Genomic DNA, 14,262 nt, shown 5'->3' on the forward strand with positions numbered 1-14,262 from the left:
GGCCGAAGACATACAGGAAATATTTTAGGAAGGGAGGAAAATTCCCACAACACACCGAGGTCATTTTTTCTACTTCTCTCTCTCTTCCTCTCCCCTTGTCTTAGATTTCCTTATAGTGTCGAGACCGTAAGCAGAGAATATCTCCATCTGTGCACCATCTCAAGCGTTGTATCCTCTCTACTCCTCTTTCATCTGTCGGATGGGTCAAGGTTAGTTCCGACTGCAGCAGGGAGGGAGCGTTTTAACCTGGAGCTTCGTGTGGTGTTAACGAGCACCTCCATTTGTCAATTTGAGCGCTGAACTGATCTACTTCCAAACTGGTTTTGGAAGCGCGGCGTGAGCTTTGTGCCTTTCAAAGGCCTGAACTGTGACTACAAATCTGCCATCTGGTTTTACATCAAATGTATAGTCTCTCCTAGTGCTGTAACAAATGCTTGTGCTAGCTCCCTCCACACTAGGGTCTCGCAAAACCTTTGGTGCCCCCATATGGAAGAGAACAAGGGGGCCCCGCTGTAGCACAGTTATGTAACCTTGCGGCCCTCCCATGCTACTTACCCGCACACATGCTCAGACACACTCTGCTTGCTTGTCCCTTTGTGCCGACTGTTCCGGCGTGCGCATGTGTTGTAGATTTGACTGATGGCTGTACAGTATGTCTGCATTTCCTATATATTGCAACTTTGTAGCGTGTGAAGTCTACTCTATATGTTTTGCATGATGATTTGCATTTGAATCTGTAGCTAACTTTAATGTGTGAATGCACGTTCTAATGTATGTGCGCTAGCGCATGCTGCTGTCCCAGTAATGGATGTCCCGTTTGGCATGCCGAACACTCGGCTGTCCGACTGAGGATGAGTCTCTCAGCCACTGAGGGAAGAGGATGTGATCTCACCCGTTAAAAATCCAACCTATGTCGTTTGCTGCTCATGACTTAATCCAGGCTTCTTCTTTGTGCTAAGCAGCCCCCTCCACAGCCCACCTCCCTTTCTCCCTTTTCCTTCTGTCCCCAGTTCCTGCTGGATAGGAGAAATGAGGCGGGAATGGGTGAAGGTCTTTTCGACTGTACTCTAAAAGACTTTGGCAGATGCAGAGCTTTCCTACTGCCTAATCTTCACATTATTTCTGTTGTCATTAATGCTATTGTTTGTGAAAAAAATCAAGTCGTAAACATCAAAACCTCCAAAACTGGTTTGCTAAATCATGCACACAAACTTTCAGAAAAGTGAGCCCTACCGGCCATTTTAATTGTGTTAAAGCCAACAACACCACTGCTCAACAACTGTCCCGGCAGCTGTTGGGACACGGCAGATGATGGTGGCACATCATAACTCAGGCTGCTGTGAGAAGCGCCCGCTATGCAGCGGCTGCAGCCCGCACTTCCTGTCCGAGGGCAAAGGGCCTCTGTGTTAGCATGATGTAGCAGGAGGGCTCACAGATGTCACTTAAAACTCTGGCCATGAGCTTTCACTTTCACTCAGCAACATCTGTTGTCACAAGTGTTGACATACAGCAGAACATCACAGCGGCTATAAATAGTTTCGGACAGTACTTGCAGGGCATGTATGTACAGCTAGCATGAAGTAAAACAAGTGTCTAAATTAAGCTAAATATTTTTAAGGTGGTTGCTAGAATTCCCAATGCATGACTGTGGTATTCGGCATGCTCATTCAATCAGAAGATTTTCACAGGAGATGTGTCATATGGCTTTGGAATGAATGCACATGCCAATCTTAGGATGAATTGAAATCTATATCTGAACAGGGATTGATTTTGCAACAGCGCTTCAGCCCAAACTGATTAAATTCCAATAGAATCTAACCTATACTTTGTGATGTGTGTCATAATCATATATTTTATTATTTTACAGCAATTACAATTGAACCATGCCACACACGACAAGGACAAGGAGTATTTTATTTGTAACTTTCCATCATACATAAATGCACCTTTGGCGCCATGCATGCAAATTTGTTGTGCATGCTATACATTATTACTCCTCATGGAATGTGTCTTACAAGACTTGCTTCCCACCATGTTATCTGCTGCTTTGTCTGAGGAACATCCTCATACGGCACAAAACATACAAGTCTCATGTGCTGAAAGGGGGCCGAGCACCTCCCCTGGTAATCGTGTGCAGGCAGCCGAGGTAGCTTAAAACCTTGTTGCCGACACAAGGCTCGGGAAAGCGTTCCCAGCACCTCCATTCCGTAGCACAGCGGATGTCATTACCTTGCTCCCAGCTCACTCCCTCTCCTCATAACATCCAATTGATTTATCCTTGATTGTTTGAAGCTTGCCGATTGCAGCTGGATTTGATCCATATGAGGACGGCGCTAAGGGGTCATCTATAACAATCATTTTCAGTGGCTCATTATTCTAGGGCCAAACAACCCAAAGACCCAATTTCCTTCTTGGCTGTCCATAAAACTGACAGATGGCAGAAACCTGGAAAGACATTTTTTTTTTTTTTGTTCTCATAATCATTAACCCCTCAAATGTCAAATACAGAGCTCCCCCATTCTCAAAGTTTTTTTTTTTTTTTTAAAGGTGAGGAATTAGGGGGGCGGAGCAGGAAAAAGTATGTGAAATAGCTTGAGGGTTCACTCCACCAAAGGTAAAGTTTTCACATGATCTGCTTCAGGATGTTGATTTGGTACAAAGGTGTTGTCACATTGTTTGTCTTGCTTTATGGTTGTCGTTGTTGTTGTTAGGTGTTTTAAACAGTGGAATTCCAACACAATGTCCTTTTTCATGCAATTTTGGAGGTTGAGAGGACATGGGACAAATTGCCTGGCCTCTGAGAGTCTCTCGATTTCTGGGGGAAATGCCTCTGTGATAAATGCAAGGCCTGGAACAACAGCTGAAGTAGGACTTGGCCAGATCCCCCAACTGTTTGAGACACGAGAGCAGTTTCCTCATAGCTTGGCTCAGGCTCATGAATGACCTCTTAGATTTTTTCCAATAATAACCGAACTCCTCTACTCAGCATTTAAAACACCCCTTTCTTCCTGTTTTTTTTATTTTTATTTTTTTTTACCTCTTGTCCTTTCTTTTCTTCGAAATTTCCACCCCTGTCATTCTGGCAACACTAATGCAAGTTCAGAGCTGAAACCTAATCTATATCGCAGCAGACTGCAGGGCCCTGGACAGAGTCTGAGCAGTGAGTGGGTGGGCGAGTGTGTGTGTGTGTGTAGGGGGTTATCAAGGGGGGCTAACAAGCCTTTTCTTCTTTCCTAAAAGAAAGATGAACACTGCTGTCTTAGAGTATACCATTGGTGGAATGCTTTTAAATTACATATTCGTTTGTATCAGGCTTATTTAAAAAATGCATCTTAGCACAAGATATGTTTGTCATTGTGATATTTAGGGTCTCTTTATTGGTCCTTGTTGTCGTCCGTCTGCAATTCTTTCTTATTATTAATATTATGCTTTTCAATTAATCAGATCCAGGTTATAGTTCACGCCCAGACCTGCGAGGAAGATGACAATCTGGTAATTTGCTCGGAGTGACATTTTTACTCTGCCATCTTTCATTGCGGTCACTGACCTACTGTAAATATGTAGTTAATCTCTCCCCCGTGTGTTTGAAATGTCACGGCTGATGAGAGAACGTGTATTTGCTTGTTATGGATTTCCTATGGAATGCACACTTTCGGTCATACCCACGTTTCATGTTTTAATAAGCAGTCATTATGGAGTATTTATTTTCCTACAGGGTGTGGGAGCCAAACCTGTTGGTACACTACTGATTCACACTCCCCCAGCCCACCATGCCTGACACCACGGTTTCAACTAGTCACTCATGTTCTTGAAGTGGGAAAAGGGGGGTGGGAGTTTGACGACATCAAGGATTAAAGGGAAAGTTCACCCAAAAATGAAAAATCTCTCATCATTTACTCACCCTCAAAGATATTTTGAAGAGCAGTTTTTGTCCATACGATGAAAGTAGTGCATCCACGACACAACATCGGACTCCATTGACTTTCATTGTATGGTCAAAAAAAAAAAAGAGTTTCTAAAAATATATTCTTTTGTGCTCCACAGAATAAAGAAAGTCATACAGGTTTGGAATGACATGAGGGTGAGTAAATTATTTAATTTTGGGGTGAACTGTCCCTTTAAGCAGAACCATTGTGAGTTCTGATTTGACGTTTTTTAGGTTTAGGTTCCTCGACAACAGAAATGCATTTGAGGTGAATTTTTGTGTTTCAAGGTCAAGCTGAGAAACACTCATGTGCCTGCACTTTTATTTCTGTTTTGGAGCTCCACTCAAAGTTCAATGAATGGCATGTACTGTATACGCAAGCGTGGGTCTATTAAAGTGAGAAGAAGGGAGGGGAAAAGAGATGCCGAACTTTATATGACTCTTCAATGAATGGTGGAGGGGAGGGCATCAGCCACAGCAGGACAATTCCAATGATGGCGACCATTCATAGACATAGGAAATGCTTGACCTCACACCCTGAGAGACGGCAACAACAGCCTGCTTGTGTTAAAGGTGTTATTGGGTATAATTACGGCTTGGCAATGAAGATGGTCTACATGCTTGCGGCTACCACCAACATTGCCCTTCTGATACCATCCTAGGATGTGATTGTTACACAAATTGTTTGAGTCCTTAAAAGGATAGTTCAACCAAAAATTAAAATCCTGTCATCATTTATTCACCCTCATATCGTTCCAAACGTGTCTGATTTTTTTCTCTCTCTGTGAAACACAAATAAAAACTACATTGGACCCCACTGAATTGCATTGTGTGGACAAAAAAAATACTTTAACTCTTTCCCTGCCATTGACGGAAATTTCTGGCTTTCCTTGTTTTCACTGTTATACGGTAGGGGGCGCTATTAGGCATCTTCTGAAAGAGTACTGAATATCCTGATCAAAACACGGGCGAAGAAGGAGCCCGATCTCATGAAAGTGCGTATCTATAGCACGAATGATATTTCTCGTATCATTTATACACCAAAAAGAGTTTTTGCGTACATATGATACGCAGTTTTCACGTGCATATGATACACACTTTATGGCGTGTAATACGCACGCACTCCTCACCCCTAATCCTACCCAAGGGGTTTACAGTAGCGTGACCATATTCCAGGACATGTCCGGCCGGGATTTCGAGATCGCCCAAAATATCCGGGATACGGCTTTTGCTTTCTCGTCGCCATTCTTTTTGTTTACAGGCACACCTTTTGATTCAGTAGGACTGAATTAATTCCGATTGGTGAATCTAAATGTAGTGTTTACATGAACGCTAAACAAGTGATCGGTTGATGTGCGTTCTAGCATTGCTAAGAAAATTCCTGTGTTTTCGTCTCGATCGGGATCCGTGTGAAGCAGAATGCATGACCTGCAAAGCTGGCACGTACGTGTCAGTGTCAAATAATGTAATAATGTAAACATAATGAATGGTGACTGTAGAAAGCAAAAGCCGAATCCCAGGCATTTTGGGCGATCTCGAAATCCTGGCCAGATATGTCCTGGTTAAACAGGACGTATGGTCACCCTAGTTTACAGTGCGTATCATTTGAACGCAAAAACTCTTTTTGGCGTATAAATGATACGAGAAATATAATTCGTGCTATAGATACGCACTTTCATGAGATCGTGTTGGAAGAAGAAGCAGAAACCAGTGATATCATATTTAAGCATATGTAAAATAACGCGATCATCTACATTTAACAGCATATAAATTATAAATCAAAACGGCCTAATGTTACTGAATGAAATGTTGACCAAGGACGAGGTATAGGACTGTGAAGCTTTGGGGTGTTGATCGACTCGATCTACTTCAACTATATTTTGATCATCGTTCTGAAAACCCTTTTTTTTCCTTTTTTTTTTTTTAAAGCAGAAGGTCTGTTCTTTCATTTGATATGTTCAGATATTCATACAATAAAATATTCTGGGGGGCCATGAAACTTTTGTGAAAATGATCAAAAATGCTACTGGTGACTGGCAACTTTTTTCCCCAAAATCGCTAACGGGGAAAGAGTTAAATGCCTATTAATGCAATTAAGAATTTAGGCACCCTTTGAAGCTTACCAAAACTTTGTGTGCTTGTTTGTCTAGGTGCTTCTCCCAGGGTCAGCTCAGGGATGTAACTATCCCTGTTTCCATTTCACTAATTGGATACATGTAACAACATTACCTAGATGATGGTTTTGATGGAGCATGTGACAGGAGTTTAAAGAACCACGCCATTTGACCTCATTTATGGACCCCAGACTCAATTCTACTATTGTGCAGATGAAGGCTTGTCTAAGGGCGACCGATTCAAGCTCTGGTGGCATGACCGCCGTAGCCCGTAATGCGTTCCCATGCTCCCAGGCCCTGCGTAGGAATTCAGAGGTAGCTTTACTGCTGTCACCTCACTGCCTTTCTCCATGGCTCGTCTGTTCATAACTGCTTCTATTCACTGTCGGCAAACTTCCTGAACTGCTCAAGCTAAGCAGTGTGGATGGGGACATCGCTTTAAAGGTCTTTTGGTCTCTCCAAGGCATCTTTTATGGCCAAGCACTGGGGTCCAGATTGGTCCCTCCCCAGTTCATTAGAAGCTTGTTGTCCATTCTCTTTTTCTGGCATTCTCATGGAGAGCTCTGTGGAAGTCAGGGGGGGTTGACCCATCAGTCAGGAGGTCTGAGGGGGGGGGCTGACCCTTGACATGCTGGGAAGCTCTGGAGAGTGGAAGTCGAGCCCTAGAGAAATTAACGGGGGGAGCGAGGCATTTCCATCCCACGTCCCCAGCAGAGTTTGTCTTCTCACATTGAATGGCCTCTTAGCATTCACAGCCCTAGATTGAAGTGGACAGTTCTGAATCCTGAATCAGCATGGAGGGAGGGTAATGGAGATTACCTTCCTGGAGAGACAGGCAGAGAGATGAAGGGGGTGGGGGTGAAAGGAAGAAAGAGAGAGAATGAGAGAAAGGAAGGGGGAAGATGTAAGAAATGGGGGCTTCGGACTCCTGAAGCCCTTGTTAGGGAGAAGACTTCAGGTCTGGTTCCAGCCACGGGTGCTGTTTACACTCCCCTGCCTCGCTAAAAATAGTGCTCTCGACTCCGGAATGATTCAGGAAAAAGGCTGCATCCCTTTTTATAGCCTTTGCATGACACAGCATGTCAGTGTTGTTTTCTTTCCTTTTCCCCCTCATTTCCCCCTGTTTCTCTGACACAAAGCATCCCTCTGTCTGTGGCGAAACACATGTATTAGATTGGGAGTGCGGAAAGCAAGGGTCACACTCCTGTCAGTAATTGCAATGCGATTATGAACGAGCTAACGTGATTAGGGCAGAGGAGTGATTGAAAGGTGAGTGCCGGCCTGTGATGTGGACTGGCTCTTCAACTATGTGGAGGAATTCCTGAGGTAATGGATCATGAATGGCTTTCTCTACCCTAAATGTAGACAGGAGCAGGGCAGAAAGTTAAGAATGAGTCTACCTCTGCTGCTTTATGCAAGCATGTCTGTAAGCATGGCCATGTGCAGAGAAATGGGGAAAAAACAGGGATCAAGATGTTTTCAGTGTATTTTTATCAGTCGGAGTTTCAGAATTAAATTTAACATGATTTTGCATTCTCAAGTTTAACTTTAAAACCAGCATAATGTAGATTCTGTTGCTGTGACATAAAGTTTGGGATGATTCTATTAACACACTGTATATAAAATAAGACATGAAATATTCAGGTGTTTTGTTACATGACCATGCCCTGACACATGATTGTAAATATATAGTAAAAACTTTCCAAACTGATATAAAACATGTCTGAGAAGAAAAGAGGTCACCGAGTTGCTGTATTGTTGGTTGCTCGTAGGCATTTCACTGTAAAAATGACTTTTCAAAGTTGTTGAAAAAGAGATTATTAGAGTATGTTTTACAAGAAAATACAAATTCAGTTTTTCTTCAAAATTTCATGTTTAATTCAATGTGTTACTTGCCATTTCTTTGTGAAATTTACTAGTAATTTCTTACTATAATTTGCCAGTGTGAATGGCCTTTTGTGGGTCAGGGTTCTCTAGATGTTCAAAATATACAAAAAAGTAACATAGTGAATGAAAGTGCTTCTTTTGTTGCATGACCATGCAGTGATGCGTGATTGTATACACTCTTTATATCCCTATATTTACTCTAGTAAATTAAATTAAAAGGTCATTATGTGTATAATAATGCCACCATGCAGGTAGCTCTGAATGGAAAAATACACGTATGTTTTTGTAACAAATCAGGGTTTTATTGAGTTTCCCATAGGGAAACCCTTAGGATTTCCTAAAATAAATTCTGAAACTGTGAATGTTCTTCTTTATGGAATATAATAATACAATAAACAGTAAATATATGTATTTTTTAACATTCTCTTTAATTGTATTATTTTATGTACATTTTATTGATTTTCTATTGTGGAGCCTGATGGTTAAGGTGAATGTTATATTTGATAAATATTTCAGTTATGAAGAGCCAGTTTTATGAAATGTATGCAGGTGTGAGCACACTCTACATCGGCGTTTGCTTTCAGCAACACGTAGGGAATGTTTTCAGGAAACGGAAAGGGGAAATTAAGAGCCGAATCCCTTTGAATAGAGGTATCATTTGATAAATATCTAAAATGACTTGGAATCACTCCAAACACAACAAACAGTTTAAGGCCAGAATAGAACCACACTCAGATCTGATAAAGTTATGCCCTGTGGTCCTGCTTTCAGACATTGTGTGTTTATGTCTGTGTGTGTTGTGCTTATTTTAACCACAAGATTCTCACCGGTCGCCACAATGGGAGAATATATAATAATATATTTCTTGCTTACAAACAGAGTCACACATTTTTTCTTGCAGGAGCAAGATGTTGAGGTCATGATAGAGCAGATAAATTCAGATAAGTGGCACTCGGCGAACAGGTGCATTCTGCTAGAGAAACTTGCATTTCTCTAAATGACTTGAAAACCCAGTTTGACTCGCTCTCAGTTTTCTTTTTTTTTTTATCATTTTCATTCTGTTCAGTGGGAAATTATCCGTGACACATTTTTGAAATCTAGCAGATGGGGACATGTGTGCTGTCAATTTTAAATAATATGCAGGAGGTTGCCTAATGAATGTCTACCATAGTCTGACTAAATAGATTTAATGTTATCAATGCATGATCATTATCTTTTATTAGTGTGCATTTTAAATAAAAATAAATCTTGGAAGCCTCTGTGCTTGCCATATAATACATTCTGTACCAATATCATAAGACTCCTCGGATACATTTTTAGAAAAATGTGTTCATGGGTACATGTGCAGGACAGTGCAGGTTCAAAGTTTTTACCCATAACTGCTGGTCTAGGATCAGTTTTCTTTGTAATTATAGCAAATTGGTGAAACAGATTTGGTGTTTGCTCTCTTGAGAGCAAAAAAAGTTTTCAAAAAAACGTGTTTTGCAGCATTGAGCAATAGCCAATCACAAACATATCTGTTGATTTCTTGAATGTAATGGCCAATCAGACGTGTTTAAATCAGAATCCACTAGGCCAGATTCTAGCAAATCCTCCCGTTATAAGTTGACTGTTAACACTTTATTTCGATAGTCCACTTTAGACGTTCTACTAACTATCAGTGGTGGACGAAGTACACATACCATGTACTTGAGTTAAAGTAAAGATACTCAAGGTGAAATATTACTCAAGTAAAAGTAGAAGTGCTGCCTTTAAACATTCACTTGAGTAAAAGTACAAAAGTATTTGCCTTCAAATGTACTTAAGTATCCAAGTACTATGATTGTTTTATTGCTATAATGTCCTATTATAATTTTTGTCACAAGACTCTTGCTTAACTCAGTCTACGTGAAGACTCTGTCACTCTTGGCACATCAATCTATTAATAAAATGATATATATATTTGAATTGAATACATTTTTTGTGTGTTTAATTTTGGACGGAAGGGGACTGATCCCATAAGGTATAATACATTTACAGTATTTACTGTACATATTTTTCACAAGCGTCTTTGGTCATAATTATAAACATCCTAATGTTATGATACATTCACATAAACCTGCACAATGCCATTGAATATATATATATATACACGCTACATTATGGGAGCAGCCAATTTCCCTACAAAATTAAACACCAAAACGTATTAATGCAGTGTTTCTGCTACTCCTCAGAAAAAAAAAAATGCTATTATATGCAAGTAATTTTAGTGTCAAGGTAATAAGCAATGTTCATTATGCGTCAGTATTTACCGATAATTGCTGCAATAATAGCTGCTGCTCTCTGCCCCGCTTAAAATTATCGGCAACACAAATTGTTTGGAACTATTGAGAGCTACACGAATCACGTGACCGCGCGGCGGCGAGATCACAGTTGGCTTGTTCGACTTGAAACGGCACACTGCACAGACCAATCGGTGAATGACATTAAAATACCGCAAGAGCGATTAGAGAGTAGACGGCTCTGTATGCTTTTCAATCGCTCTCGCGATTTCGCTCTATACTTTGATGTCATAAACTGATCGGTCTGTGCAGCGCCGGTTCAAGTCGAACAAGCCGTGTGTGTCGCAACCTCTTATATACTGTCTATGGTCGCAACTCTCATATTTAACGGCTCTGGTTCGCGCTTAGTAGATACCACCAAGGCAAGTTCAAAACAAAGCGCGCACGTTGTAGGCTACTGTGATAGGTGGCTCGTTTGACCAGTTAAGTTTTTATCCACTCATAAATAAAAAGGAACGACTGATTTTGAAAATGTAGTAGAGTAAAAAGTAAGATATTTGACTTTGAAATGTAGTGGAGTTAAAGTAAAAGTCTTCCCAAATTTAAATACTTCAGTAAAGTACAGATACGCAAAAAAGCTACTTAAGTACAGTAACGAATTACATTTACTTCGTTACTGTCCACCACTGCTAACTATAAGTAACTTTGCACCTACATGTCAACGAACTGTCGTTAGAGGATTAGTAGATTGTCTGCTTAATATCTGCTTACACTTTATTTTGTTGGTCCCCCAACAAACATTCTACTGACTATAAGTAACTTGGCAACTACAAGTCAACTTATTCTCCTAACCCTAACCTAACAGTCTACTGACAGTCTAGCCTCTAATGAGAGTTAGATCACTCTAATGATGGAGTTGAAAAGTTACTTATAGTTAGAATGTCTAAAGTGGACTATCGAAATAAAGTGTAACCAGTTAACTTATAACAAACAAAGTGTAGACCTTGTGTTAAATAAGAGATTCAATGTGCAGTCAGATTCATTGATTATAGCGGAACTTTGTGTGATCGCGATGAATTGAGGTGAGTGACAGCTTTTTAGTGATTATAAAGGGAGCACTCTTTCTGCGCTTTCTACCCAAATAGCAAATTGGTTTTAGCCCGAATCTGGTTGAATTTCGACTGGGAGTTTGGTGATATATAATCAGTTCAGAATTTGAATACAACTTTTTTTTTAAAGTGATGCGACACGTAACTTGAAACCAGGGCCGGCTTTGAAACGGTTTCATTACATTCTATTTAAATGTGTTTTTAAAGAGGAAGCGCATCTCCTGGAGTTGGTTCACCCTCCGCATATGCATATACTCTTTCTTTTCATAAGTTTATGTTATTCTAAACTCTATTTTACATGCAGATCATTTCTAGGACTGATTACACCTTCAGCAGTCCAGATTTATCTTTAGTTTTAGGAAATGGAGGCATATAACCTCTCATAAAGTCTTCTGTTCACCTCAGAAGTGTGTCCAGAACTCTGGTTCATTGTAGGTTAACAAGGCGTGAACAGTATTGTACAGTATAGTACAGTGAACCAGTATCATAAAGCCCAGAATGCATAATTGAAACGCAGAGTATTCAGACTCCCCCAACTTACAAGAATGCAACATCCGACAGTACTGTGTCTGTTGTGTCTGATATTTAAATCTGCAATTCCACAAATCCCTGAATTGTTCCCTCTAGTATTGTTCACACAATAGCATCCCAGCCAAAACAACCTCCACACTCCTTAAATAAACCCAAACAGAATCATGGGCCTGTCCTGTGGGGAGGTGCTGCTGGATCACCATTTCACTTCATGGCTCCTGTATTGGGGTACCCGGTCTAGAATGTGGTTCACAATACTTGAAAAGATTTGCAAAGCTTGAAAAGTTTGAAGTCAGCTTTGCATTTTTATTTCTGTATTTCATTCTTTTCTTTTCTCTTTTACTTTACTCTATCGTTCTCTGTACAGCCCTTTATCTCTCTCAGCTGTTTTACTGTGGTGGTGTTATGGGTTCATCGAGCTGGTATGCGGCAGGAATCTTTGGATCAAGGTAATTTCACTCAGTTTGAGATTTTCCCAGGATGTTAAGCTTCCCTTTACCTTTGTGTGCTTCAGCGAGCGAGATAGTGAGCGACACATGTTTCAAACGCATACACGGTGGCTCCCGGGGTTTGACGCCAGCAGCAGGGCAGGGGGAACTTGAAAGATACGGATCGTAAATTACACCTGACACTAGAATTTCCCAAAAGGATCAGATTATTGCAGCCTGACTTAAGTGCTATGCTCTGAATTCATGTGTGGTAGGAAAAATCGTGATGGAGGGCTATTTGATTTGTAATGCCCCTTGCTGATGGAGAGCCCTGAATGGGGGCCTATCATTGAACCTTTAAGATCCTTCAGTGGTAATAAAGGAGTAGTTCACGCAAAAATGAAAATGATGCCATCATTTATTCACCTGTATCGTTTTTTTTTTTTTTACCTTCGTTGAACTAAAACAGTCACTTGAAGTCTCCAAAAAGCAGTCCATATGATTTGTGCATGACATTACAAATCTTTTGATTTATGTGATTTATGTAATATTTTGATAAAACAGATTTATGTGATCAACAGATATCTTCCCCTCAAGTAAACTGTTAACTGTTGCTAACCGAATCAGTGGGTCAGTGAGTTGAACTAGTTTTATGAAACACATCAAATGATTCATTGCAAAGATTGCATTTAAAAGAATCATTTATTCATCAATCGAACATCGCTACCTCTCTCATTAACACCATTAAAATGATAAATGTATAATATCATATATGTTTGTCTGTTTCTCACACAGAGCTATCATAAAACTCCAGAACACTTGGACCACTTTTATACGGTGCTTAGCTTTTGTGTCCTTTTTAAAGCATAAAATGTTCAGTCCCCCATTCATTGTAATTGCATGGAAAAGAGCGATCAGCACAGTCTTCGGAATATCTTCTTTTGTGTTACTCAGAAGAATTTCCTTCAAACGGGTTTGGAATGATATTAGGGTGAGTAAATAATGACAGAACTGTTAATTATGTTATTTTTTTAGGTACGCTAACTTGTTTTTAATTTAAAGTATTAATTTATTGTTCTGAAGTGTTTTTTTTTTTGTTTTTTTTAGTTATATATGGTTAGTACTATTACTGAGAACACCCTAAATGAGGTGACACCTGAAGCATGTTGAACGTGAGAATTTGCAGACGATCTCTCTCACATCTATGCTTTAACCCCACCTGATTTTGCTGGGGACCCACAGGTCCTTATCCAAGAACACAAATAGGTGACTAGAGCAACCGAGGTGCAAACCCCACCTCAAGATGCCATACCTTGTGCGTACAGTGCAGGTGTGAGTGTGGGATCACAGGAGAACATGACAGGAACCTTAACAGAACTGCAAAGTGAAAGTGTTTGGCTTGCATTTGGATTAGGAAGTCTAGTTTGCTTGCAGGTGGTTTTTAGCTGATAGAAAAGGTCTGTGCACAACACAAAATTTCATTTAGTTTCAAGTTGGTTTCAAGATAGAGTGTTTCTGCTCAAAGGGTGTTTGATCTCGACTGCTACATTGTTGACAAAGCTGAAGTATGCTTTGCTCCCAGGTGGAACTTCTCAGGATGTTTTCCCAGTAATGGAAGAGTCAGCCATGCAAAGTCGGAATGGCCTTTTTTGTGCTGACAAATACTTGAGGGACATAACCTGCCCCCGAAATGTCCTTGCATTCTCCAACAAGGCTTTTGTTTCTCTTTGTGGGTTCTTTACTTGAAGGGAGAAAGAAAAAATGGGCACTGGAATGGTAAAGTATCAGCCAGCAGCTGTTGCGTGAGTGACAAACTCAAGGGCTTGTGATATGAGAGGCACAGAGGAGAGGAAGACAGCAGTGGCTCTGCTGTCCAATATTAAATGTGCTGGTGTGTTACAAGGAAGAGACATTACCTGTTAGAGGTATATTGGACACAGTAATATTTACTTGTGAGATGCAGCGTTTTAGTCTACGCTGAGCCCCCATTTTGACAGATGTCTATCG

At 40.5% G+C, this 14,262-nt stretch overlaps 1 protein-coding gene across 5 annotated transcripts in view; it reads left to right on the top strand.

Annotated features, from left to right (window-relative positions):
• Positions 1-12,779, top strand: part of LOC309490294 (uncharacterized protein) — a 142,155-nt gene extending 129,376 nt beyond the window's left edge. For 2 of the 5 annotated variants that reach the window (XM_082159383.1, XM_082159380.1), the window contains 2 exons: positions 4,045-4,081; positions 4,214-8,337. In XM_082159383.1, coding sequence (XP_082015509.1) covers positions 4,045-4,081; positions 4,214-4,375 — 199 coding nt within the window. In that variant the 3' untranslated portion in view covers positions 4,376-8,337. Of the gene's footprint in view, positions 1-104; positions 8,338-12,194 lie in introns of those variants that run through there. The other 3 variants (XM_082159382.1, XM_082159379.1, XM_082159381.1) reach the window with 2 other exon arrangements.
• Positions 12,780-14,262: the final 1,483 nt, after the last annotated feature.

The sequence above is a fragment of the Leuciscus leuciscus genome (genome assembly GCF_965113295.1).
Source record: "Leuciscus leuciscus genome assembly, chromosome: 25".
NCBI lineage: Eukaryota > Metazoa > Chordata > Actinopteri > Cypriniformes > Leuciscidae > Leuciscus > Leuciscus leuciscus.